This window comes from Gavia stellata, chromosome 13 (genome assembly GCF_030936135.1).
Source record: "Gavia stellata isolate bGavSte3 chromosome 13, bGavSte3.hap2, whole genome shotgun sequence".
NCBI lineage: Eukaryota > Metazoa > Chordata > Aves > Gaviiformes > Gaviidae > Gavia > Gavia stellata.
The window spans coordinates 2,926,656-2,952,793 of record NC_082606.1 but is presented as its reverse complement, the minus strand read 5'-3'; the positions used below and the strand labels follow the sequence as shown (position 1 = coordinate 2,952,793).

The 26,138-nt window shown below is 59.2% G+C and overlaps 3 protein-coding genes across 9 annotated transcripts; 2 read left to right on the top strand and 1 right to left on the bottom strand.

The window, feature by feature from the left end:
• Positions 1-543: 543 nt before the first annotated feature.
• LOC132318022 (protein PML-like) lies at positions 544-7,635 on the bottom strand. The gene is made up of 8 exons (XM_059824106.1): positions 7,087-7,635; positions 6,103-6,680; positions 5,610-5,749; positions 5,115-5,195; positions 4,808-5,024; positions 4,083-4,135; positions 1,236-1,392; positions 544-1,133 (listed from the first exon to the last, which is right to left on the bottom strand). The coding sequence occupies exons 1-8, from the start codon at positions 7,629-7,631 to the stop codon at positions 559-561; spliced, it is 2,346 nt and encodes a 781-aa protein (XP_059680089.1). The 5' UTR covers positions 7,632-7,635; the 3' UTR covers positions 544-558.
• Positions 7,636-9,774: 2,139 nt separating this feature from the next.
• On the top strand, positions 9,775-15,304 carry STOML1 (stomatin like 1). Of its 7 annotated transcripts, none has more exons than XM_059823886.1 (7): positions 9,775-10,097; positions 10,298-10,404; positions 10,550-10,699; positions 11,191-11,394; positions 12,241-12,469; positions 13,116-13,331; positions 14,393-15,304. In XM_059823886.1, exons 1-7 carry the CDS (start codon positions 9,950-9,952, stop codon positions 14,593-14,595), a joined length of 1,257 nt encoding a protein of 418 aa, XP_059679869.1. In that variant the 5' UTR covers positions 9,775-9,949; the 3' UTR covers positions 14,596-15,304. The 7 variants fall into 7 exon arrangements, with proteins under 7 accessions (XP_059679869.1, XP_059679870.1, XP_059679864.1 ...); XM_059823887.1 differs by having other exon boundaries at positions 13,113-13,331; XM_059823881.1 differs by having other exon boundaries at positions 9,922-10,068; positions 10,251-10,404.
• Positions 15,305-16,815: 1,511 nt separating this feature from the next.
• Positions 16,816-24,830, top strand: LOC104257426 (PML nuclear body scaffold). The gene is given in 7 exon segments (XM_059824105.1): positions 16,816-16,842; positions 17,479-17,957; positions 18,941-19,518; positions 22,110-22,147; positions 23,250-23,385; positions 24,095-24,151; positions 24,154-24,830. Coding segments are annotated over 7 exon segments (1,986 nt in total). The 5' UTR covers positions 16,816-16,821.
• The last annotated feature ends 1,308 nt before the right edge of the window (positions 24,831-26,138 follow it).

Genomic DNA, 26,138 nt, shown 5'->3' with positions numbered 1-26,138 from the left:
CCTCCCAGGTCCAGGAGGGCCCACTGTTGGGCTCCAGGGACGCGTGTGAGTGTGCACGAGTGGGTGTGAGTGTGCACGAGTGGGTGTGCGAGCAGCCAGCCCCTGCACCCCCGGCTGCTGTACGAAGAGGACACCTGGTGGCCTGTGTCCCTCACTGCCTTGTCACAAGCAGCCCCGGTTGGGGACACCGCTGGCAACTTCTGCTTGTCACCGAGGGCCGCATCCAGACTGTGGGGTTTTTTTTGGGGACACACACACAAGGAACCTGCTGCGACCAGTGCTCCGAGTATCTCCCCTCCTGCCTGGCTGGGAAAAGGAGGGGTGGAGATGCCCCAATAAATGACGCTGGGCTGCGCTGCGTGATTTATTTTATAAAGAGATTAATTTGATTGAGTGGTTTCTTTCCCCTAGAGCTGACCCAGGGTCCTCAACCTTTTAAGCCCCACGCTGGGAGCAGAGCGGGTCTGCGAGTCCTGTTTGATGCCGCTGCGAGCACCCCTTCATCCCTGGCGTGGTTAGTCTGAGACCTGGCCAGCTCAGCTCACCCCCCGGTTGCGCTCACACCTCTTCCAGCTCCCAGAGGATGAGCTTGCGCCGGGCCAGGATCTTGGCTGCTTTCTTGGTGAGCAGCTTCTCCTGCACCAGGGGCCACAGGAGGATGTAGCTCTGCAGGTTGCAGTGGGTGAGCCTCATCCCCGTGTCGGCGTAGGGAGGGAGCTCCAGGGCTCCCCAAAGATCCTGCAAGGCCTTGGCCTCGGCCAAGGCGCTGCCCTCGTTGAGCTGCTGCTGCAGGTGCTTTCTCAGCAGGTTCTTCAGCTTGTAGGAAGGGGCCTTGGGTAGCTTTTCTTTGATCAAGGACAACATATCCACGTAACCACCCACAATGTGGCAGAAGTCCATTTTCCTGCCCGTAGCATCCAAGGCTTTAAAGAGAGCGGGCAGCTCCGGTGCCCAGAAGTTATAGACGATGAGGATGGGCCTGGGGAGCAAGGAGAGGTACCAGAGGAGGTTCTGCATCCCCACCTCCATGGGGGCACCCTGGGAGAGCAGCGCCAGCACCGACTCAGGTGTCTGAATCAGCGTCTTGAAGGTGTGCCCTCCGTTGGCCGCTGCCACCTCCGTGATGTGCTGGGCTGCGGAGGGGAAAGGATGGGGCTGGAGTAAGCATTTGGGGGTGTCCCTCTCTGCCCCCCGCCCCCCCCCAGCTCCCTGTGCCCAGGAAAGGCAATGCTCACTTCTCCGATCAACCTTCAAGCTGAGGAACACAAAGGTGCTCAGCTCCGACCCGTCATCCGAGGGGCTGGCGGGGCTGGTCCTGCAGTGGGGTGAGATCCCGCTCCCGGACCACATGAGGCTGGAGGGCTTCTTGCTGTCCTTCGGCTTGCTGGAAGCCTGCAAGAGATTGGAGAAGGGGGCCAAGTCCCGTCTCCCTGCTTGGACCTGGCTTGGGAAGGCATGAGGAACACCCTTGGGTGCACCATGGGCAAGGACCTGGTTGTGCGCAATGCCATGAAACCCACAGGGTCTGATCTCCCAGCACTGCCAGGGATGGGTTGGGTGTGTGTTGTGTCTCAGGAGTGGGCTGGCCGTGGGGAGCCCCATTGAAACCCCAAAACAAGGGTCTGGGCTGAGTGAGCAAGAGCAGAGCCCTGAACGCAGCTCGTCCCAAGCAAGGGGTGGGATCCAGGCAGCGGCCAGAGGGACACAACACGCAGGTCTGGGGACTTGCTGTCCCTTTCTGCACATCTCATGTGGACGCAGCTGATGCAGGGACATAAACGTGACTGAAGCAACCTCACCACGTGAGATACCACTAGACTTAAAGATCTGGTCGGTGTCTAGAGGAAAAGGGGACTGAATCGGCACGGGAGAAGGTTTGGTGCCTCTCCAGGCTCAGCAGATCCAGTGCCTAGAGCGGTGCTTCCCGAGGGTGAGCAAAAGCAGCCCCAGCAACCGACCCCTGCCCAGCCTCAGCGGGGATGGACGTCCACCGTGAATATCTCTCTATGGGAAGAGTAGGACAGTGATACGTTCAAGAGGCTCCAACCTTGGTTTGCCTTCCTCTTTCCCCCAGGGCCAATCCTGCACCCTGCAGCGATGGAGCATCCATCTCCCCCCGCACCGACTCTCTACATCTTCACCTCCAGCTCAGGAGTGGTGGAAACGTGGCTGGACCCATGTCCACAGGCACATGATCAAAACCAAGCGCTCCCCAGCTTGGGGGACGTGGGATGCTTAAACGCTGGGTTCAAATTAGGTGTTTGAAGGGTGTATGGCATTGCTCTGTCTGGGAAGGGACAGGAGAAGGATGGTAGCGGTGGTGGCAGTGCCTCGTGTCCCCCTCGCCTGGCTGTGCCTGGCGTGACCCAGCTGGCTTGAAGGGAGTTAGATGAACCAAGCTCGGCGACAAAATGGGATCGCAGATGCTCTTGTTACCCAAACCAGCAACAAGCGAACTGATTTTCTACGCAAAAAAAGGTTTCATTGAAGGGTTAAGCGGAGAAAACGGGCAGGATTTTGGGGGAGGAAAATCACACACACTGGTAGCACCACAGTGGCTGTGGGCGATGGATCCGGGCAGAGCCGGGCACTGGAGATGCTCTTGCGGCTTCAGCTCAGTGTGCAGAGCGGGACAGTCCCCAGGTGACCCCACAAAGGTTCCTCTCCAGCCCCAAAATCTCCTTTTAGATGTCTGAGCCTCTAGGCAGGTCCTCAGCCCTTGCCCTCCGCTCCCTGAAGGCTGCAGCTTCCCTGGGCTGCATCCCACTGTCTCATCCCATTGCTCGGCCTTTTTTCTCTCTCAGCTCCTATTATTTTTCCACCCCTTTTCCAGCCTTTAAACCAATTTTTCCCAGCTCTCAAGGTTGCCCTTTTCTAGCACCCAGCATCAGACCATCGGCGAGATGTTTATACCCCTGGGACCTCTTTTTTTTTTTTTTTCAGCCTGCGCCTTTGCTACACCCTTAAATCCACATCGTTTCCAAAGGACACCTGATTCACACAGGGATTGCTCACAGCAAGCGGTTAACACCCCCAAAAGCCCCAGCCTCGAGATTTTTTTGGTACTAGCAGGGAGTGGGGACAGGGTTTTAACCCCATAACTCTTTTTTTTTTTTTTTTTTCCCCCATTAGAGATGAATCAGGAGAGCAAGGAAAAACAGCAGAGGAAAAAATGAATAAGGAAGCCAGCAGCAAGCTGGGATTTAGTCTGGAAACAGCTTTATTGAGGAGTAAGAAGAGCTTCTGCATTAGTTTATATATAAAAAAAGAAAAAAGAGGGGCTGTTAACCCCTCTTTAAGCCAGCGCTGGAAAACCACCGCCCCGCCCCAATCCCAAATCAGCCGCACGCGCCTCCATTTCCAAAGGGATCCCCGGCTCGTGCTCGCGATGGGGGATCTCAGCAGGGATCCCGCGCCCTTGGTTCGTCTAACCACCTCGGCCAGGGCCGTTCGGTTGCAACGCACCCGTTTGCAGCATCGGTGCCGTGAAATGCCACCGCAGGGAGATGGAAATGTCACTTTGGGGATGCTCAGGTGGTCCCTACCTGCTCTGGTGGCTTCTGGGAGCTTCTCAGCTTGTGTAGGCACAGGAGTGATGAACTCTCCAAGCACGGGTGCTACATTCGACTCACAGACTTGATTTTTTATATGAAAACTGATTATTTTTTCTTTTTAAGCTGAGAACAACCTTCCCGGCGAGGCGGAAAGGAAGAAGCTGTAAGGACCCACTCGGAAGGGTCATCTTAGGGGATCAGCCGGTGTGAGATCCCACCTCAGAGCAAATCAACGTGGGGTTTGCTGCCTCCGAGGGAGGACCCTGCCTGCTCCGGGATACCGGGAGATACCTGCAAAGGCCCAAGAGAACTAGCTTTGGGATGGCCCACATGCCCTGGCCCCTCGGGAGCAACTGAAGGGGAAGCGAAAGCCGCAAGCAAGTCTCTGGCTGATGCTAGGAAGGGAGAAGGCTCGGATCTGAGCACGGCTTGAGGAAAGGGAAAGGCACCCCAGAGATGATGGGGTGCAGCTGCCTCTTCTGCCTGCAGCGTGGCTCAGCAAGGAGGGAGGTCTGGCGTTACACTCACCGCCGTGTCTTCCTCGCTGTCCTCCGAGCTGCAGATGATGATGCTGGTGTCTTCTGCAGAAGGAACAGGAGGGTGCTGAAGCTTCAAGACTGGGATTTTTGGATCACACCGGTTTTCCCATGGGAGGACTGACCTTATCGCCTGATTTTTTTTGCAGCAGAGGGCAAATGCTTCTACCAGGACTATGCACCACCCAGCCCTTGGGTGCTCTCGGATTCACCCTAAGTGGGAGCAGCCTCTGCACTGCTGCTTCACCCCCGTGGACACTGTACCAGCCCCTCCAGAAGATGCATTTCATCCTCCCTCCTGTTTGCAGAGCCGAGCCCGGGACCCCTCGCTGCGGGACGCTGCAGCTGGCTGGAGTGGGGCCGGGTGAGCTCAGGGAAGAAAAAAGAAGTTTTGCTAAAGATCATAGCGGGTTTTGCCCCAGGAAAATCCAGAGCTCCTGGAGCAGGAGGCAGGGGAGTCTCTGCACGCTTGCCCTGCTGCTATGCTCTTCCCTAGGCTTGGGTTTGGCTACCTTGGAGACAGGAGATGGAGCTGGATGGAGCATCCGCATCCGCCCCTGTGCGCTGCTCTCATATTTACCCCCTGGGAACCAGCTCCCACCCTCCGCTTCTCCGACCCAGGGGAGGTTGGCTGAGGCTCTGAGCGCATGGGGGGGGCACAGAGGCTGGGAAAGATGGGGGACCCCCAGAAAGAGGGGGAAGAGATGGGGTACCCACCTGCATCGTCAGCGTGGCTGCTGGCAGCAGGGATGTTGCTGCAGTTCTGGTTCGACACGGAGGTGCTGGGCCCCCTTCCGCCATCCCACTGGTTTGAACTGGGATCACTGGGGTCCGATCTGTTGTCACACTCCAGCTTCGGTAGCTTGGGCGAGATCTGGCTGCCCCTTTCCATGCAGTGCAACCTCCGCTTGGGCCACACGGTGACGGGGAGAGCCTGGAGAGAGGAGAGTACGGGGGGATGTAAGGTGCCGGGGTGGCATCTCCTCATCCCCAAAGGCTCCTGTCCAGCCGTGGCGGATCTTACCGGGCTCGTGTGCATCTCCTCAAGGCTGATGGTGATGGTGGGCATGATGCTCTGGCTCTCAGGCTGGACCGGCTCCTCTTGCTGCAGGGAGAGCACGGAGCAGCGTTAGGGTGAACCTCGAGGCCACCGACCCCTCGGCAGGGCTGGGGGGGAGCAGCAATATCCTCAGCAGAGGGGAAACTGAGGCACAGCCCAGCCCTCTGGCTTGACTCAAGGCTTGTGTTTGGCAGCGTGACGGTCAGGGGAGAGGCTATGGTTTTCCCTGCTGAAAATGAGGGATGAAGCAGCAGGCTTGGAAAAGCGGGATGGGGTAGGAGAGTGCCTGGGTAGATAAAAAAAAAAAAAAAGCCCAGGCAGAAACATCCCTGGGGGTTTGTTGTTGATGAAGAAATGGGAGTGAAGGGCTGGGGAGGGGAAGGCAGACCCTGGGGGAAGGAAGGGGGGATCCGCATTTCGGCTGATGCAGCGTGCCGGGATGAAACACAGCCGTCTCACCAGGTCATTCTCCAGGGCCACTTCCACCACGGGGAGAGCTTGGGAATTGGGACCTGCAACGGAGAAAGCAGGGCTGCAATCCCAAATCGGAGCCTCCGGAGCTCCCATCCAGCCCCGGCAGCAGCTGAGCCGGGAAAAACCTGCCCGGCGGCTGCAGCAAGGAAGGGGCAGCTCTAGACGCCTTCCGTTTCCCAGCTTTTCAGTTCGGGATGGTCCAAGGGGTTTAGGAATCTCTGGGGACCCAGAAATCGGCATCACCAGAGCCTGTCCGATGGGTGGGGGACCAAAAAGGGGCTCTGGACGTGTAAGTGAAGGAGCAAATCTTAGACCCAGTGGAAATGCGCACCCTGCAAGAGTGAATTTGGGCTCGTTTTGCTGCAGGGAGGCGGCTCTGAAGCCTGTGGGACCCAGAGCTGGGTGATGGCTTTCTGAGCTGGCCCAAGTCACCGCCGCCTGTGGGGTGGCTGGGTCCGTCCCCGTGGCAAGTTCTCACCTGGGCGCCCCGTGACGCGCTCCACCAGCGCCTGCAGCCTGGCTCGGCACTCGGCCAAGTCCCCGGGCTGCGCTCGGTCCCCGGCCACCACCGGCTGCAGCCGCTGCAGCTTCTCCAGCGAGTCCTTGATGAAGGGCTGCATGTCCATCACCTCCTGCTCCGTGGCGTAGAGGCTCATCTTCTCCACCAGCCGCTCGCCCGCCTCCATCCGCCGCAGCACTCCCTCCACGCGCTGCAGCTCCCTCGCCAGCTCCCGCCGGCCCTGCTCCTGCCGCTCCTCCACCAGCCCCAGCAGCTCCTCTTCCTCCCGCCGGATCAGCCGCACCAGCTGCTCCACGCGCTGCCGGATCAGCTCCCGCATCTCCCGCTGCGCCCGCTCCAGCCGGGCGGCCTCCTCCTGCAGCGCCGCGTAGGTGGCCTCGAAGCCGCTTCTCTTCTCCTTCAGCTCCTGGCTCATGGTGCCCAGCTCCTCCTGCCTGCGCTGCGCCTCGCTGCGGATGTCGCAGAAGGGGGCATGCTGGCTGTCCAGCAGCGCGCACGAGCAGCAGAGCGGCTTCTGGCACTTCTTGCAGTAGATGCTGGAAGGAAAAGAGAGCATCCTTCAAAGCCGGTACGTGAGCAGAGGGAGAAAAGCGTTTCCACTGTGCTGGGCATGAGTTCCCCTCCCCAAGGGACAGAGGAGGTGTTTAACAAGAAGGGAAACTGAGGCACGGGGCAGGGAAGCGCTTTGCCTCACATCACCAGCTGCAGATGTGGGCATGAAGCTGGGTGTTCAACCCACCTTTGCTCCCCTCCCTCCTCCCGGGGACCTGCCAGCCCCATAGCACACCCTGCTCCTGCCCGGGGTCTCGCTGGGGTTGCAGCGGTCCAAAGGCCGGCGATGAAACCCCCTTAGCTCTGCCCTCCTGGCAGAGCTGGTCCTGGAGCAGCAGCCCCAAAGCCCTTGGTGCAGGATGAGACCCGGGCCCAAGGCACCGCTCTCACCTGGAGACGTGGCTCTTGTCGGCGTGACAGGGGCTGGAGCAAAAGAGGTTGCAGGACTTGCTGGTGTCTTCCAGGAACCGATGGGCTGACTCCGCGCAAAGGTCCTCCACCCTCCTGGCCTCGTGGTTCCTCTTCTTGAAGAACCACTGGTGATCCTCAAAGCACTTGCTGCAGAGGAACTCCTCGCACTCGGAGCACCACACCGCCGCCGCTTCCCCCCGGCACCGGCTGCAGCTCGGGCCACTGCTGTTGCTGATCTTCTTGTAGATGCTGAGCCTGGCCTGCAGGTTGGTGAAGAGGAGGTTGTCCATGTCGGAGATGCCGCTGGCCTGCGGGATGGCCGTCCGGCACACGGGGCACTGCCCGATGGGCTTGTTCTCGCTCAAGCAATCGAGGCACAAGGTGTGGAGGCAGGTGAGGAGCTTGAGGTTGGGCGATTCCTGCCGGCAGCCCTCGCAGAGGACGAACTGGAAGTCATCCTCCACCGCGGGCGGGTGGGATGGAGGGGAGCACGGGGGTGTACCCGGCTGGGGTCCCGTCTCCATGGGGGTGGCGGTGCCGTCTCCGTCTAGGTGGGATGCGGGGGAAAGTGTGTGAGCCGGGGGGACACGGGAGGCTCGGTCCCACCCGTGGGGGACCCAGCTGCAGGGAAGGGATAAGGCAGCCGCAAGATGGGCGAGCGGCTCCTCTCCCGTCCCTCCTGCCGAGTTGGTGGCTGCACCCTGACAAGGCGAAGCATGCTCTCCCCGGGAGATTCTCTGCTGGCTGCAAAGGGTTGTGCTCCCTCCTGTCCTCAGTGTGGGATCCTTGGGGGCTCTCCTCCCCGCTCCCCCACCCCCCAAACCTCTTCCCTCTGGGGGATTTGGGATTTTGAAGCGTGCTTTTCTTTCGCTTTGCTGCCGCCGCCTCTTTCTGCCCTGTGAGCGGGGAGGGAAGGGGGGGCCCTGGCGACGGTCCCCCCGGTTCCTGCAAAACTTCCCGGGCAGCACCGGGATGCCCTGTCCCCAAAGGTGTCCCCCTCACCCCCCCCCGGGCCTCCCCCAGCCCGGCAGCACAGGCAGGACCCCCCCGAATAAAGCAGGACCCCCCCCTTACCACCTTCCCCCCCCATGCAATGCTTTTGCACCCTAAAAAATAACGCCCCCCACCCAAGCAGGCAATCCCCCCTGCTCCCCTTGGGGGGGGCCCTGGGCCACACTTTGCCCCCCCCCCAGTAAAGTGGGGAGCCCCCCCCACCCCCCCTTACCTGCTGGGGGGCCGGGGCCGGGCGGCCGGGGGGTGTCGGGGGTGTCGGGCATGCGAGCGAGGGGGCCGAGCAGAGCTCACCGGGGACTTTCGTTTCTCCGGTCTGCCCTGGGGGAGGAAGAGGAGGAGGAGCCGAAGGGAAGAAGGCGGGGAAGGCAGGGGAGTGCCCCGGGCGGGAGGGGTGCGGAGGGGTGGGAAGGGAGCGAGCCGGAGCCGGGGCGGGGGGGGGAGGAATGCAGGCACCGGGGGGGGGGATGCTGGTACCCGGGTGGGGGGGATGCAGGCACCGGAGGGAGGTGGGCACCGGAGGGGGGGGATGCAGGCACCGGGGGGGGGGGATGCAGGTACCGGGCAGGGGGGTTGCAGGCACTGGGCAGGGGGGATGCAGGTACCGGGCAGGGGGGATGCAGGCACCGGGGGGGGATGCAGGTACCGGGCAGGGGGGATGCTGGCACCGGGGGGGATGCAGGCACCGGGCAGGGGGGATGCAGGCACCGGGGGGGATGCAGGTACCGGGCAGGGGGGATGCAGGCACCGGGGGGGGATGCAGGTACCGGGCAGGGGGGATGCAGGCACCGGGGGGGATGCAGGTACCGGGCAGGGGGGATGCAGGCACCGGGGGGGGGATGCAGGTACCGGGCAGGGGGGATGCAGGCACCGGGCAGGGGGGATGCTGGCACCCGGGGTGGTGTCAGATGGCAAAGCTCTGCTTCAGCTGCTAGATAGGACCCCCCCGCCCCGAGCTGTGCTGGGGTGCTTCTCTGGGTGCCGGCTCAGCTGTGAGGGCTGCTGTGTCCGGGGCAGTCTCTCAGGCCCCCACTTCAGCTGGGGGGGCTTTAAACCCGCCCCACTGCCACCCCCCAGTCTTCCTCTGGGCTGCTCTTTGGTCTCCGCTGCCATTTGCAGGCGGGTGAGATGGGGTGGGGGGGCTTTGGCATGATGAGAAGGCCATGCCGGAGCAGGAATCGCTGGGAAAAATACCTCTCCCAGTTCCCCGTGGGGCTGGGGTACCCTCTGGAGCCCCCCAAGGTGTGGGTGCGATGGAGAACCCTGTCCTTCCCATGGCTGGAGGAGCATTTCCCGGGTAGGGCCTCTCCGGAAAAACTCACCGAGGCGTGAGCCGTGAGCCGCTTCGTGAGCCGCTTCGTCCCTGTGCCGTCAGCAGCCACATGACGGGCGGATCAGGAAGCGCCAGCGGCTCCCTCCTTCCCGCCGCAGCACCCACGCCACGGCCTTCGGTCCCCGCGGCCACCCGGCTGGTGGCCGGGGACACCCCGGGGTCATCTCCCAGCTCCAAGGGGGTGCGACGTGGAAGGCGGCTGCGGGGCCACGGCTTTTGGCTCCCGGCTCGGCTCTTGCCCAGAGGGTCGCTGGGAGGATGGGAAGCCCCCAGCTTGGGGGCAAATCCTGAAGGATTTGATTTCTTCTAGCAAGCAGCCTCCGTGATAAGAGCAGCTCTTCTCCGGAGTCTCTCCGGTCGCATGTCAGGGCAGGGAGGTTTGCAGGCAGCCGAGCAGGGACTTCGGATCGGGTCGGGGGCAGGCAGAAGCTGTGCTGGCCACAGGGCTTAGAGGGATCCGGGCACCGGGAGCGGGGTCCTGTGCAAGGCACCAGCACCATGTTCAGCCGGTCGGGATACCAGGCCCTTCCCTTGGGAGACTTTGACCGCTTCCAACAGTCCAGCATTGGGCTCTACGGTACCCAGAAGGGCTTCTTCTCCTTCGGATCCAAGCAAGAGCCTCTGGGGCCGGCCGGGAATACCGCAGGTGAGTCCCGACCGTAGAGAAGAGTCGCTGCCTTTCTCCCTATTGCTGCTTTTGCTGTAGGGTGTCGCGCTGGCTGGGTGCCCCCCCCGCTGCCAGCTTCCCTGGGGTGCAGGGTGCTTGGGGAGGGAGGCTCGGGTGGGGGTTCACAGGGAGGGAAGGGGGTTCTGGAGCAGGTACATCCCCCTTTCACCCCCCTGCAGATTCCTCCCAGGGTTGGCTGTCCTGGATCTGCCATGGGATTATCACCTCCTTGGTCTTCTTGCTGATGGTTGTCACCTTCCCCATCTCAGGATGGTTTGCCTTGAAGGTAAGGGAGTAGAGCCGGCAAGGAGTGGGATGACAACCCATCCTTCATGGGGGGGACCATTCCCGGCTGCCCCTGATCCCGTTGCTCCTGGCACCGCAGGACCCAGGGTTTTGCTTCTGCCCCGGTCTAAACTTTCCCATTCCAGATTGTGCCCACCTACGAGCGAGTGATCATCTTCCGCCTGGGCCGCATCCGGGCGCCGCAGGGACCCGGCGTGGTCCTGCTGCTGCCCTTCATCGATCACTGGCAGAGAGTGGATCTGAGGACAAGAGCCTTCAACGTGCCCCCCTGCAAGGTGAGCTGCCTTGCAGGATGGAGAGACATCTCCAAAATACCCAGAGCAGGCAAATTTTGGGATGGTCTGACCCTTGGTGCCATGCATGGACGCAACTTTCAGTTCCTTCGTCCTCACGGCGAGGACAGGGGGGTTGTAGCTGGTGCCGTGAACCCAGAGTCCTCACTTGCCTGCGGCTGAAAAGCTCCTCTTGACTTTGCACACCTTGTTCAATGCACGTTCCCGGCTGGAGACATCTCAAAAACATCAATCCCTATCCTTCCCAGATGTCTCTCAACAGCAGCCCCGTGCTGGAAACTGTCCTCACCATTCAGACTAGGCCAAAATTCATCATTTGGGTTGGTTTTGTTTCTAACAACCCTCTTAATAAAGAGATCCAGAGCTGGTTGCCAGCTGGGAAAGAAGTGAATGCCTTTGCTCCCAGGCTCTACGCACAAGGGTTGGGCCATGGGGTGGAGAGGGGGAGAGATCCTGACTCGCCTCTGCCTCAGCTGACCTCCAAGGACGGGGCGGTCATCTCTGTGGGTGCTGACATCCAATTCCGGGTGTGGGACCCCGTGTTGTCCGTCATGATGGTGAAGGACCTCATCGCCGCCACCCGGATGACGGCGCAGAACGCCATGACCAAGACCTTGGTGAAGAAGAGCCTCCGTGAGATCCAGGTGGAGAAGCTGAGGATCGGGGAGCAGCTGCTGGTGAGGACTGCCCCAGCCCTGCACAGAGCCCCCCCAGGTCCCCCAAACCCTTAGGTTCTTGGTGTAGAAGTAACAGTAAGGGGGAGCTGTAGCTGCTGGAGGTCCATCTCACCATGGACTTGGCCAAGGAGGGGAGCTGGGAAGACGTGGTGATTAGTGGAGAGCAGATACCTTCAGCCTGTGGATCTCTGGAGCTCTGTGGCTTATCTCTAAGGGCTTTGGCCACACAGAGAAGCCCACGTGTTGTTGGCGGGCTTAAATTCAACCTCCATATCTCCACCAGGAAAATGTCTGGAGGGGGCTGCAAACTGGAAAGGGCTTTTGGGGAGAGAAGCAGGGCAGGACGGTGGCAGAGGGGCAATGAGTAGTGCCCGCAGCCGGGCTGGGCCGGGCTGGGCCGGGCCAAGAGCTTGTGGATCTGAATGTGGATATGAAAGGACGCTGACAGGGGATATACTGGTATCTCTGGGGTGTCCGGGGTGGTTTGGAGGCCAGAGATGCTGCCTGGTGGAGCACCATGCCAGGACATGGTGCCCAGGGGAGAGTGAGGAAATGGGCCAGCCTGGGAGGGAGACACGGAAAGGGGAACAAGACAGAGCTGTCCTCCCTGTCCCGATCTCCTCCAAGCCGGGAGAGCAACTGGGGGAGGAGGGTGGAACATGAGCGTGGGCAGCTTGGAGGAGGTGGACTATTGAGTCTGGTCCGACACCCTACATCTAAAGCTGGTGGATAGCAGAAGTATAAGCTATGGGATGCCCATGGTTGGGGGTGCTATGATGGTCTCCATGGCCATCCCAGCTCTGCCCTGGGCTGCCAACACCTCTCCCTTTCTTCCCGGCTCTGCAGCTGGAGATTAACGACATGACCAAGTCCTGGGGCCTGGAGGTGGACCGGGTGGAGCTGAGCATGGAGTCTGTGCTGCAGCCACCCCGGGAGAACCTGGTGGGCCCTTTGGCCACCGTGCCACCTGTCCCTGGGCTGGAGGGGCTGGATGGCACCATTCAGCAGCTGGCTGCCCATTTCTTCAGCAACACCCTGGCTCTGGCAGGCAGTGGGACCAGCGCTCCGGAGGCAGGTAATCAACCCAGGGCCACCGCTTCTCTGCTGGGAGATGTCCCTCCTGCCCGATGACCTTTGTGTCCATCGGCTGTTTGACAGAGGAGTCAAAGTCTGGGAGATATCACGCTCTTACGAGCACAGCACAAATAGGCTGGTGGGGGAAAGGAGACAGGGACGCTTCGGGCATAGCTCCATACAGCACGTGGCACAACACAACCTTGCTAACAAGACATTGGAGATGGGACAGGGGAGGGCGGGAGCAGATCTGCGGGAGCCTGGGCTCAAGACCAACTCAGACCTCAGCATTTCCATCAGGTGAACATAGCAAAGGGCCTGAGCTTGCCAAGAGAGTCACATCTGAGGGCAACGTGGATTTTTTTTTTTTCCCCCAGAAACATTGCACCAATTTGTGCCCCGCTATTTCTTTCAGGGATAATTTTCCACCTCCTGGTAGCAGGGCAAGAGCAACCCATGGCAGACAGAGGAACAGGCATTAGGAACTGGCAAAACCATGTTGTCCTCTTCTTGCTTAGATGGAAACTTGCTGGATAAGTGGGTTTCCCTGCTCCGGAGACCTTTGCTGGTGGACCCATGCAGACCAGCAAAGTTCACCACTCAAAGGTCTCCCTCTCAACGCACTTCTGTCCCTTTGTCCCCAGCAGACAGCATGGAGACGGTGAACGAGGTGGAACCTCCCACCGCACCCCTCCTCCCTGCTGCCGGCAGCGCCCGGAGAAAGCCCAGCGCAGACGAACTGCTCTCGGCAGTGGAGCCTGTCCTCTCCGAGGCCCTGGTTGGGCAGGTGGGAGCTTCCTACCAGGTCAACATTGCCCTGCCCAGCGGCGCCCGGAGCACCTACTTCATAGACCTCTCCTCAGGTCACCGTTCTTCGGGGTTGTTGTGTTGGAGGCGGGAGGGTGTTTCACGCCCCATGCTCCCTTTGCATGCTGTGAACCCCACCGAGCTTGGTAGGGGGTCCCAAACCAACCCCGTTTGGTAGCTCCGTGAAAGGCACCCCAGGGTCCATCAGCTGAGCACTGCAGTTTGGTGACCGTGGCCTTGAGTCCATGCTCCCTGGAAGTCCGCAGCATAATTTGTTTTGGGTTAAACCCATGAATTTTCCTTCAGCAAGAGAGCGTTGATAGAAAATTGGCAGCCTCGTGGAATGGCTCAGAGACTTCAGGGTTTGTTGGCTCTTCTGTGCCACCAGCCTAAGGGGGTAGTGATGGAGGGACATGCACGGGCAGCACCTTAGGCAACAGATATGCTGGAAGATGTCCTCCCAGCACCTTAATCCATTCCCCCATGGGTGCTGACGGTTATCCTGGTGGCCACATGTGCTGGTTTTGGCTGGGATAGAGTTAATTTTCTTCACAGTAGCTGGTACGGGGCTGTGTTTGGGATTTGTGCTGGAAACCATTGATAACACAGGAATGTTTTAGTTGCTGCTGAGCAGCGCTTACACAGAGTCAAGGCCTTCTCTGCTTCTCACCCCACCCCACCAGCGAGTAGGCTGGGGGTGCACAAGAAGTTGGGAGGGGACGAAGCTGACCAAAGGGACATTCCAGACCATATGACGTCATGCTCAGCAATAAAAAGCTGGAGGAAGAAGGAGGAAGGGGGGATGTTTGGACTGCTGGCCCCATACTAGCTGCTATGGAGAAAATTAACTCTATCCCAGCCAAAACCAGTGCACCATGGCAAAAGCAGGACAGGGCTTTGGAGGTGGACCACCATAACAGGACATTGGTGGAGCAACACAAGAGAAATCTATCTCCATCAGGAGTAAGGACTCCTGCCTCCAAAATCCCCCTGCTAGGCACTTGTCTGCCATCTGGCCCAACTCAATCCTTACGGAACGGTGTGGGGAAATGCCACCAGGCAAGGCTGGATCCTGAAATCTGCTGTTTCTCCCTCTCCCACCCATCGTGTCCTACAGGCAGCGGGCGGACTGGCCACGGCGTGCCCGAGGGCAGCCCCGACGTCATTCTGGAGGTGGCGGAGAAAGACCTGCAGGACCTCTTCTTGGGCGACCTGCGCCCCTTGAGTGCCTACATGAGCGGGAGGCTGCAGGTGAAAGGCGACCTGCACCTTGCCCTGAAGCTGGAGGAGCTCGTCAAGGCGATGAAGCAACGTAGATAGAGCATGCATGTGGGTGCGCGTCTGTGTGCATGTGTCTTTGTAGGTGTGCGAAAGCGGGGTCATATAGGGGTGCTGTGTGGTGGGGGCCTTGCCCTGCTGTCCTCCCCGCGGAGGCTGCAGGAGTTGGGTGAAGATCAGAGCAGGGAAACTGAGGCTGAGCTCCATTGCCTGCCCTTGTCCTTGGATTTACCTCCCCTGCCCATCCTTTGCCTACAACGTTACGGGATGGGAACCACTTGGCACCCCAGCATGTGCCAGTTTGCTTCCAGGTCCCTTGGCCAATATGCCACCAAGGCACAGACGGATGTCCTGCTGCTCCCACAACGGGCTGCGTGGCCAGGCATCTCCGACTGGAAGGGGCATGTGCTGAGCAGATTGGAGGAAGAGCCTGGGGACATTGTGGCCAAGGACAGTGGTCACGGAGTGGGGTGGGCAGCCGAAGCGGGGCACAGGGGCTGGCTGGACCAGGCTGGGATGCCACCAGTGGGCTGGGGTTGGGGTCCAGCGTGGTACCGCTGCCGGGATGCTGGCATTTCTGGGGAAGGAGCAGAGGTGGTGATTTGGAGAACGACTTTCCTTGAGGTACCTGAGCCTTCCCGACACAGCGGTTTGTAATAAGTCATTGCGCTAATTGTGCTTCAGAGTGCTTTTGCATGCGTGCTGTGAGGTCTGTCCGTGGGGGGCGTGTGGACTGTATATAGGCGTATATAGATATCTATTTATTTTGTAAGCTTCCTTTCTATCAACTCTCCATGGACAATAAACCTGGTCTGCAGCCTTGTGCTTGGGCAGCGATGGGCTGATGACTTCTGCGGGCAGACGGGGCTGCACCCCTCGGTGCCTCAGTTTCCCCAAGGGACCCCAGGGTGCTGCGTAAAGAGGCCAGGTGCTGGCCAGGCCATGGGAGCTGCTGTCAGTTAAGGAGGCTGCGTTGTGTGACTCCATCTCACCATATGGTCGTGATGAACACGTGAAGTCCTGCCACGGCGAGGAAGAGTTGTCAGGATGCGGCCACGGCCTCTCCGGGAATGCTCGGCTCCCCTACAGCACCCAGCACCCCATGGGTTAAAATCTCTTGGAGTTCTAGGCAGCTCTACCAGCCCCTCCCCGGGATGTTTTGCTGGACCAGTGGGATAAGCCTGACTGGTCTTGCTGGCCATGAAAGGCGCTGCTTGCCAGGGTGGGGGGCAAGGAGAATTGAAATGTTTCCAGAATTGAAATGTTTCCAATATTGAAATGTTTCCAGAATTGAAATGTTTTGAATTTAAATGTTTCACGGCTGCATTCAGGCCAAACCACCTTCTAAACGTCTTCTTCAAGGCCTGGGACTGGGCGGCACCAGCCTGGGCCAAGCTTTGGAGATCCTACAGGCATCGAAAGCCCCGAGGGGAGGTGACAGTAGTGCCCCACCATGCCCTCTCCCTTTGGGGTTGCCAAAGCTGGGTGAACCCCAAGTGCTCCTGGTGGTCCCCCATTTCGTGGTGGTCCCCCATTTCGTGGTGGTCCCCAATTTCATGGCGGTCCCTCATTTTTTGGTGGTCCCCCATTTCGTGGTGGTCCCCAATTTCATGGTGGTCCCTCATTTCATGGTGGTCCCCTGTTTCGTGGTGGTCCCCAATTTCATGGTGGTCCCCCATTTTTTGGTGGTCCCCTGTTTCGTGGTGGTCCCCAATTTCATGGTGGTCCCTCATTTTTTGGTGGTCCCCACGGTGCAGACAGCTGGGGGGTACTGATGTCCTGCTGGAAGGACAAAGGAGAGCCAGGACACAGCCAGCCCCCCAGGACAAAAAGGGATGTGGAAATGCCCTCCAAGGCCGGGGGGGGACAGTCCCTGACCCCCTTCACAGCCGCAGGGTGCAGAGGGACAGGGTGGTCGCAGAAGCCAAGACCCCTTTGGCACTGCCCCCCCCCGGAGTGGGGCAGAGCGGTGGGGACCCGCAATACATTCCTGGGGGGATGCTGCTCCTTTTTTTTTTTTTTGGGGGGGGGGTGTTTGGGGTCCCCTCCGGCTTTCTTCCCTCCTGGCCGGCCGGGAAGGGCTGAGCTGGTTCTTTTCGGGGGGGGCTGTGTCTGTAACCGGGGCTGGGAGCTGGCTCTGTGCATGCCCCCCCCCAGCCACGAAGGAGGAGTTATTTGCAGCGCAGAAGAAACCGAAAGTGGAGGCAGCGCAGGCAGCGCAGGCAGGCGGGGGGGTCCCGGGGGGGTCCCGGCCCTGCCCGCCCCGCCATGGCCGGCTCTGGCAGCCGGGTGAGCACTGGCTGCTGCGGGGAGAGCCGTTGGGGGGATGCGGGCGGTGGGCTCCGGTGGGGCAGGGGGGTTAGGGGGTGTGTATGTGTGTCCAGGCCACCAGCGAGTCCCCAGCCCCAAGGCGGGACCTTGGGGAGAAGAGTTTTGGGGTGTTTCCCCCCTCCCTGCTTTGGTGGGTGACTGGGGGGGTCCCCAATCCAGCCCCCCAGCCCTGTGGAAGTACAGATGCGGGAGGGAGGGAGGCAGGAGGCCAGAGGGATGGGCTGAGCGAGGCGGGGGGGGGCCCACCCTGCCAGGGTGTCATTTGGGGGTCTTTAGGTGCTTCTTCCCTGCCCCGTCCTTTGCGCTGCCCCTCTGCAGCTCCCCCCTAGCCCCACAGCCGGAGGGACCGCGACGTTTTCTCTTTTCTAGAGGGAGAGGAAGTGCTCAGCAGAGCACTGGCCATCCAACCTTACCGCGGCGCACGGCCGTCTCCAGACTGCTTACAGGGCCTGGGCAGCGCTGGTGGGAAGTGGTTCCTCACTGGTTGCTCCAAGCAGGGTTTGCAGGTCACCTCCCCCCCGAGATGTGGTTTCAGAAGCTCTTAAAAACACACCCCAGTGCTCATTCCTCTTCCTCTCTCCCTACCTCCCCAAGCTCCTAGAAGATGACTTCCAGTTCGTCCTCTGCGAGGGCTGCCGGCAGGAATCGCCCAACCTCAAGCTCCTCACCTGCCTCCACACCTTGTGCCTCGATTGCTTGAGCGAGGACAAGCCCATTGGGCAGTGCCCCGTGTGCCAGACGGCCATCCCACAGGCCAGCGGCATCTCCGACATGGACAACCTGCTCTTCACCAACCTGCAGGCCAGGCTCAAGTTCTACAAGAAGATCGTTGATGGAGTTGACTTGTTCTGCAACAACTGTGAGAAAACCGGTGAGTTCTGGTGCTCCGACTGCGAGGAGTTCCTCTGCACCAAGTGCTTCGAGGCCCACCAGCACTACCTGAAGAGGGAGAGCCACCAAGCCAAGAGGGTGATGGACATCAGGGCAGGGTCTGCTAAGGAATTCCTCAAGAGCACCAGGAGGACCAGTAACTTGTCCTGCTCCAACCCGACCCACAAAAGCCAGACTGTAAGGTAGGTCTAAGGAGGTCTGTCCCCACCTGGGTGGTTTCTTGTCACAAATCTCTTTGGGCTAGTCCATGACGGGACTGAGCAGCGTGTCCCTGTCCCTCTGCTGCCCTGATTGCCACCATGTCATGGAGAAGATGGGTGGGAAGTAGTGACCGGTGGGCTCTAGGGCATGGAGGGAGGGTTTGGATGAAGCCGAGTTCGAGCTGATGCTGGGAAAGTGGGGACAGGGTGGACCGAGGGAGGGGAGCGTGTGGGGTGCTCCTTGCTAGGGCAAGGAGGGTGAGGTTGGATGGAGCTCAGCAAGAAGAAGGCCTGTTGCTTCAGCTGCCATGATGGACAGCAGAGAAGGGTGTGTTTTGCTGATGGTGCTAGACCAGCTTGGAGAGGATTTGGGGAACAGCATGGGTGCAATGTAGGAGAAGGTTTAAATGCCCTCCAGGGAAAGTCCAAGCGAGAGGGGAAGGGGCCGGAGCATCCGTGGAGGCCAGCACTGATGCTAGCCACGATGGCCCAGATGCAGCCCCTGCCTCAGCATGTCCCTAGCCCACCACTTGCCAAGGCTACCAGGCATGGTATGAGGCATGGATGATGATCTCCACTCCCCACTTCTTATATTCTTGCCTTAGGCATCTTATGGAGACGAGACACTCTTTGGTCTTATATTTTTATATATAACCCAAATAAGCGCTCACGGAAGGGCAGAGAGCTCATTTCTTCACTGCCCTTGTAGTGCGTGGATGGACGTCTACCATAACGCTTGCACAGTCACTGCAGTGATTTCAGCCAGGCCAGCAGAAGAGCAGAAACCCTGCGGAGATAGTGAACCAACATATTTTTTTGCAGTTGGGAGAGTATAAAACCAAATGCTAGGCCCAAACTTGGTGGTAACTTAAATTCAATGAATGAATGAATTTGCAATTTGATAAATGAATGAATTGCAAAGGGCACGGTCTGAATTATGGCTCTGCTTGTGCTTGGCCTCATAGCATCTACTGCAAGAAGTGCCAGAAGCCGCTCTGCTGCTCGTGCGCGCTGCTGGACAGCCAGCATGCCCCCTTCTGCGACATCCGCAGCGAGGCGCAGCGCAGGCAGGAGGAGCTGGGCACCATGAGCCAGGAGCTGAAGGAGAAGAGAAGCGGCTTCGAGGCCACCTACGCGGCGCTGCAGGAGGAGGCCGCCCGGCTGGAGCGGGCGCAGCGGGAGATGCGGGAGCTGATCCGGCAGCGCGTGGAGCAGCTGGTGCGGCTGATCCGGCGGGAGGAAGAGGAGCTGCTGGGGCTGGTGGAGGAGCGGCAGGAGCAGGGCCGGCGGGAGCTGGCGAGGGAGCTGCAGCGCGTGGAGGGAGTGCTGCGGCGGATGGAGGCGGGCGAGCGGCTGGTGGAGAAGATGAGCCTCTACGCCACGGAGCAGGAGGTGATGGACATGCAGCCCTTCATCAAGGACTCGCTGGAGAAGCTGCAGCGGCTGCAGCCGGTGGTGGCCGGGGACCGAGCGCAGCCCGGGGACTTGGCCGAGTGCCGAGCCAGGCTGCAGGCGCTGGTGGAGCGCGTCACGGGGCGCCCAGGTGAGGAGGCACTTGGCCAGGTGGGCTGGGGAGGGGGGCACTGAAAGCAGAGTTGAAGGTTATAGTCCCTTGTTAGACCATATTCTCCGTGGGTTTCAAGTCTCCTTCCACGTGGTGACTTGATGGACCTGTGCCTTCAGCCTTTGCTCATGCGGTGGGCACACTCCAGCCTCCCCCAAGGACGGGATGCCGTTGTTGCATCCATCACTTCCAAAGCAATGCTTGTCTCTTGCCCTTACGGTGGTCCCCCAAATGCAGTTGTAATGGGAGGGAACATGGTGAATCCCTTGGGATGGAGCCATGCCGTGGGTTGAAGGACGAGGGAGATGAGTGGCACCTGGAGATGGGGCGTGTGGAGAGGCTGGTGTTGGCATGGAGGAAGCAGGTGGAAGGGCTGGATCAACTCTGCATCGTCCCTGAGAAATGTTTGTGCTGGTGACATGTGCAGGTCCCTCAGGGGTCATAACCATCCTCCAGGCCTTAGGGTCCTGCCGCCCACTGACCACTTCTGCTCCTCAGATCTCCAGCCAGTTTGTCTTTGCTCAACCTTTGCTCAACCTTCGTCCACAACTGTCTGGGGCAATTCCCCTTTTGGGTCATTGATTACCGCCTTGGGATGGCGTATTCAACCGGGAAGGTGAAATGTTCCCCGGGAGCACTCCCTGACAGGGATGGCAAGAGGTCCATGACCGTTGCTGGGTTTGCCCAGGTCTTTCCCCTGCTCTTCGGCAGCAGCGCTGTGGTGGAGATGCTGGTGGTTTGGGAACGGTGAAAGCCTTGGCATCTGTGGTGTGTGCAGGGAAGGTGTGCTGGAGGATCCAGGTTTGGTCAGAAGGTGGTAGCATCCTTCCAGAAAATGGGGAGAAAAATAGCAATGGGAGAAAGACACTTTGTGAGGTCTTCTGCTCCATCCCCCTGTTGCTGTCTTCAGACCTGGGCTATGACCAGTGTCCTCCTTGGCCCTCTGTGGGTGTCCACCACTGAGCTCCCCAGGGCGAGCTCATGGGCTATGGATGGTCCATAGAAGAGCCCAGGGGTGACGTCCCAGACGGAGCTTGGGGGATCCTGGGGACAAGCTGCCTCCCACCCCACTCCTTGTGTCTCCATCACATGGTAGGCATCGTGCCTCCGTCTCCCCTCTCCACCCCAATGAAGTAGGCTGGGAGGACCCTCTGAGCCCTGATTCTTCCCTCCTGCTCCCTTCAGACCCACTCCCTGCGACAGGTACCTCCGCTCCCCAGCACGACTCCCCGTCCGAAGACGAGACCACCCTGATCCTCGACCTTGAGCCTCCCGGGGAGCATTGCCAACCCCATGGAGGTCTCCCCGCGGGGCTGCCTGCTCACCACCAGCCCTGTGCCCCTGTGTCAGACCCCTCCGGCGGCAGAGGACACGTGTGTCCAGACCAGGGAGGGGCTATGTCCCCCACCCAACCCACACCTCCAGCCGTTCTGATGCAGGGGGATGAACAAGAAGAGGAAGACTTGGCGTCAGCCCGTGGGGACACTGTGCCCCTTCCCAGGAGCATCCAGGACTCTCTGGCCTCCCTGCAGGAAGATTTTGGTGGCTGGGCCACGTCCAACATGCAGCAGGCAGATGAGCTCCTGAAGATCGGCGATCGCCTCCTGCAAGCTCAGCACATGGCAAACAGGCACCTGGTGTCCGTGACCCAGGAGATCTGTGCCATGTCCCGCTCCCTGGCCACCATTGCCTCTGCTGTAAGTCCCTTGCTCCAGCCCGTGGCCAGCCCACGGGACCTCCACACCGCAGACATGGACTGGCCATCGCTGCCCTCCAACCTGCTGGATTTATTCCCTCCCAGCACCTCGCAGAATCATGAACCGCTGGTCCCAGCGGCTGCCACAGCCCCTTCCCCCAGCAGACCCCCTCCTGCCACCCCCCCTGCCAGCCCAGCGCATTCGGAGTCCTCCAGCCCAGCCTCCGAGGGGGAATGCCCCAAATCAAGGCACCTCACCAGGGGCAAGCGTGGCGGGAAGCCCGCCACCAGACTTCGGAAGCGGAGGAAGAAGTGAGGCTCTGCAAACCAGAACGTTTGCCATGGACTGCGGCTGCTTGGAAAACCCTTTAAAGGTCCCTGTGGAGACCAGGCTCTCCATCTCACCTTGCTATTCCAATAAATTCTCCTGGGATGAACGGTGCATTGGTCTTTTTCTGGGTTTGAGAAGGCAGCATCTCCTCCGCGAATGAGCCCTCGCTGCTGCATGGCAATAACTTGCTCAGGAACAGCATGATTCTACTAATTTGCTTTTTTCTTTCCTTCCCAGCACGTGGCTTAAGGGTCTGGGATGGGTGGGAGGGCAGCAAACCCGTATGGGGGAGCTGGAGGAAAGGCTTTAGTGCAAGGACGGGTGAACGAGCTGGCGGGCGGCTGGGCAGAACGGGCACCTCTCCAGCCCAGCCTGCAAGCTCCCTGCTGGATTTCGGCCTCAGTAGCATCTCCAAGAGGTGATCCTCCAAGGAGGTGTCCCCAGAGCCACCTGCACCTTCTGCAGAGTCTTTTCTTGCTGCTCTCAGACGTCCCCAGCGTTGCTCGCCCTCCTCTCAGCTTGCTTTTGTTTTTCTTCTTTCAGAAGCCACCCCAGCTCCAGCCACAGAAAACTCCCACTAGGTGAGACTTGGTTCTGCTTCCATTGCTCTGGGATTTTTGCCTCGTGGGGTTACCCAGCAGGAATCTGGGGCTCCCCCTCAGCCCTTGCAAGGTTGCCTGAGCTCTGGCATTTGGTTGCTGCTTTCCGAGTTCTCTTTTGCAAGAGGAGCTCAGCCAAGCCAACTGGGCAGAGGGCTGCAGAGCCAGGGCAGAATTTCTCCCTTGAAGGCACCTTTCTGGCTAAGGTGCAAACATCTCAGCGTGCGACGTGCCGCTGCACACACTGTAAAGAGCTCTCATAGGCACGGTGGCTTGCGAGTCTTTCCTGACTGCACCCTGCCCTGCCCTGCCCACATCCAGGGCTGGCCAGGGAGAGACACTGCAACTGGTCGTGATGGATTTGGGACCCCCAAACACATCTCCCACAAGAAAGGCAGAGCCCCACTTAAGCAGAAGTGGCCTTCTAAGATGCTGAGGCAAGCTCTCTTCTGGTTTCCAGTCCCATAGTGCATGAAGGACTTGTCTAGCATCAGACCTGTCTGCCTTTGCCTGGGAAAAAGCCATCCCAGGACCGGGGCTGGGGACCCCCAGGCTGCCCCTCTGCAGAGCACGTCCCCAGCCGCCCCAGCCTGGCATCAGAAGGGCTTAGCCCTGCCTGCAAGCCCTGCGGAGCCTGGGAGCCTCAGGGGTGAGGCAAGAAGATAAAAATGATTTATTCCCCCAGCTCAGGAAGGGGAGGGTCCCATCTTCTCCTTTGCAGCCGTTAAGCAAAGCAGAAAGTTTTCCTGACCCTTATCAGGCAGAGAGGGGACCTTGACCAAGGCGGTTGGAGTGGCCACAGCCCAGGAGAGCCAGGGGCTTCATGCCAGAAATGAGGACGTGGTGCTGGGTGACCCCAGAGGTGCAGAGACCATCTGGGCAAGCAGAGCATTTGCTTTGGGCAGGGACAAGCCCATATGGTCAAGCTTGTTCAGCTGTGTTCCGGTGGCAAAGGACATCTCCATCCTTGACCACGCAAGGCCGCTCTCACTGGGCTCCTCTTTGTACACTTAGCTCTCTACCTCCACCCCTGCAAAGAGGAAAAAAGGTCCAAAATGTGAGTGTCCTGACGTCACCGGTGAAGGTGATGAAGGTTGAAGACAATGACGATGGGTGGAACCAGAGAGTGCCACAGCAGCCAAGCTGCTCGGATCAGCCTGGGACCGACTGTTTGGTGTCCCCCATGACTCTCGCCAAGGAGGACAGCCTGCTGGAAGAACGTGCCTGATGGCAACTGTGGGCTGCATGACTCAGGTAAGCGGTGTCCAGAGCAGTGAAGCCACGGCTAGACTTTACGGGGTGTAGGCATCGAGGCAGGGCAGTTTGCAGCATCTCCGTAGATCTCCCAGAAGGATAGTTATGTCCCAGTTCAGGCATGTCCACCATGGCCTTGGCTGTGTAAGGGAGAGAACAATATCCTGAGCTCCCAAGAGGCCTTGCCTTTGAGTTTCAGGACATCTGGAGGAATGTGGAGCCCGTAGGGCCATGGGAGATTCCTCTGAGATTGCTCAGGCAGTTAACCAGCCCTTGCGCCATTATGTCAACATGGGCTCCCCTGCTTCACCTTCCCATGGGCCAATCTCTCTTGGGCGAGGTGGATTTTATTTTTCAAGCCCCTCTCCATAGTCCACCCTCAAAAAGCTGTAAAAGCCCTCATGTTCCTTTGGGGGGGAATGATCCCACGGCAGGAGGCGTTAGTGTTGATGGGAAGGACACTCCTGAAGGACGTTGGAGATGCTGGAAGTTGAGGGTGTGACTGAATGGTGGAGATAGGTGAAATGATGGATCAGTCCCCCAGCCGCTATCGATGGTGAGGGCTGTTAGAGGCTGAGCAACTCAATTCATGTTTTATCTTCCTTGTGAATAAAAGACTAATTCTGCCTTTCCGCCCTCTCCAATCCTCTTTCTCTTCCCCCTCCTCTTCTCTAGAGAATGAAAGCATTCAGATGATGGTGGTAGATGGAAAGAAAATATTCCCAGTCCTGATTATCCAGTGAAATATTTGTTCAGCTTGATGGCCAAAAATAGTGTCTACGACATCAGTCTGAGGAATCTGCTGTGCCACCTCAACACTGTCCACAGGCCCATCCTGGGTGGCTTTGGTCTCTGGTCACTTCCCTTTCCCACCCTCTTGAAAGCGTTGACGGTCATGAACGAGAAAGAGGAGTTCAGCTCTGTCGTGTGTGGTTTCCTGGACATTTTGCCCCTGATTAAGGAGAAGGTCCCCAAGAGGGATAACTAGAAGCTGAAGAACTTGGCCAGTGCTTGCCTCCGGTGGCACTTTGGTGACTGTGGCACCATGGAGAACGCCAGCTTCGTGAAGTACCTGTGTGAGGTCCTGGACGTCGGCCTGGCGAAGAAAGCCAGGCTGATCCTCAGTCAAGCCAGCCTGGACTCCTTCATCTCCCTCCAGCCCTTGCTGGCCAAGAAGCTCCTCACCAAGCCATCAGCCCAAACATTGGCCACCCACAACATTGGCCTCTCTGAGCTCCGGTACTGCTACCAGCACAACCCCAAGAAGGGGCTCCAGAAAGCGTGCCGTCTCATCAATGCTCGTCGGCACAGCTCCGAAAAGAAAGACCGAAACCTGAGCAAGGTCATGGTCTTCCAGCGTGAGGAGCAGTCAGCTGAAATCCAGAAGACACCGGCAGCCAAAGATTTCTGAAGAGCCATAAAGAGCGTGGAAAAGTGTTGAAAGATGCTGGTGCCTCTCCAGTACTCATTCCCCTTTCACCCACGGGGAATGAGTCCTAGAACCAAATCCTGGCTCACATCAGTAGTTTTGCCTTCAATATTTCCTGCCTGGGGTGATGAGTCTGGGTCTTTGGGGTGTGACAGTCTCTTGCTGTCCTCTCTCATCTGAACTTGTGCTAAGGTGAAGAGGTGAGGACACCAGCTTGGGCTGGGAGATGTCCTGGCTCAGATCCGACACCCTGCAGTCACGCTGTGCCTTTGTTTCCCCCCTGGAAGGATCAAGCCAACTCTTGGGAGAAATCTTTCGAACCATTTCTGGTCTGGGGTTTAGAGGGGGGGGTCACTGGGATCTGAAGCCAGCTGGAGAAACAGCAGGTGGGGAAACTGGTTGGGAAGGACCAAGGATGGTGGTCATTGCTAGGAAGGAGGTTGGGCAGAGCCGCTCTGTTCCCGTGAGCTCCTGTGTGGAACACGGCTGTGGGAAGAACTGAAAATCCTCCTTCGGTCAGCAGGATCTGACCCCTTTAGCCGCGGATATGAACCTCCTAAGTGGGCACACAGGGATATGGTTTTCTTACCTCTCCCCCTGCTTTCCAAGCTCAAAGACAGCCAGGAAATTGCTTGGTCAGGGGATGCACCTCATTGCTCTTTGGCTCCCGTGCCTGCCTACAAATGCAGAAGAAATAAATAATTTTCCCAATTTGTTGTGCGTTGCAAATGATTTCCTTTTTCTCCCCGTTCCCACAATACCCACCCGCTCAAAAAGGCAGATGTGCAGGGTGGTGGGTGCTGCGGTGATGGGTGCTTTGCAGCGTGATGGCCCCTTGAGCCCACAATGCAGCTATGATGAGCATGGGGTGACCCAGGTACGTGAGACGTGCGGCTATCCCCAAGATAGCCATTGGCTTGAAGACAAGCAAGAGAGCACCAAGAGGTCCTCTTTGCTCAGGGAGGTGCCGAGAAAGCCCGTCAGCCTGCTCCCCATGGGAACAACCAAGTCATTTCCCTTCGGATGGTGCATAGCTGTCCTGCCCGCTGGCAGCTATCCGGTTTGGATCATGCCAAAACAGCCTGATTCAGCCACGGCTATTGCCCGAAACTTGTGGGCATCTCACCTGCTCCTCACCTGCGTGTGCGAGCAAAGCAACGAATATGCCAACGTTCATCCAGAGGCAGGGGCAAAGCGAACGTCCTTGTGCTGTCCCTAAAACCCCATACAAGGACTCCTGTCAAAAGCCGGGCTCCTCCCCGGCGTCACTTCAATACACAGACTGCTTTT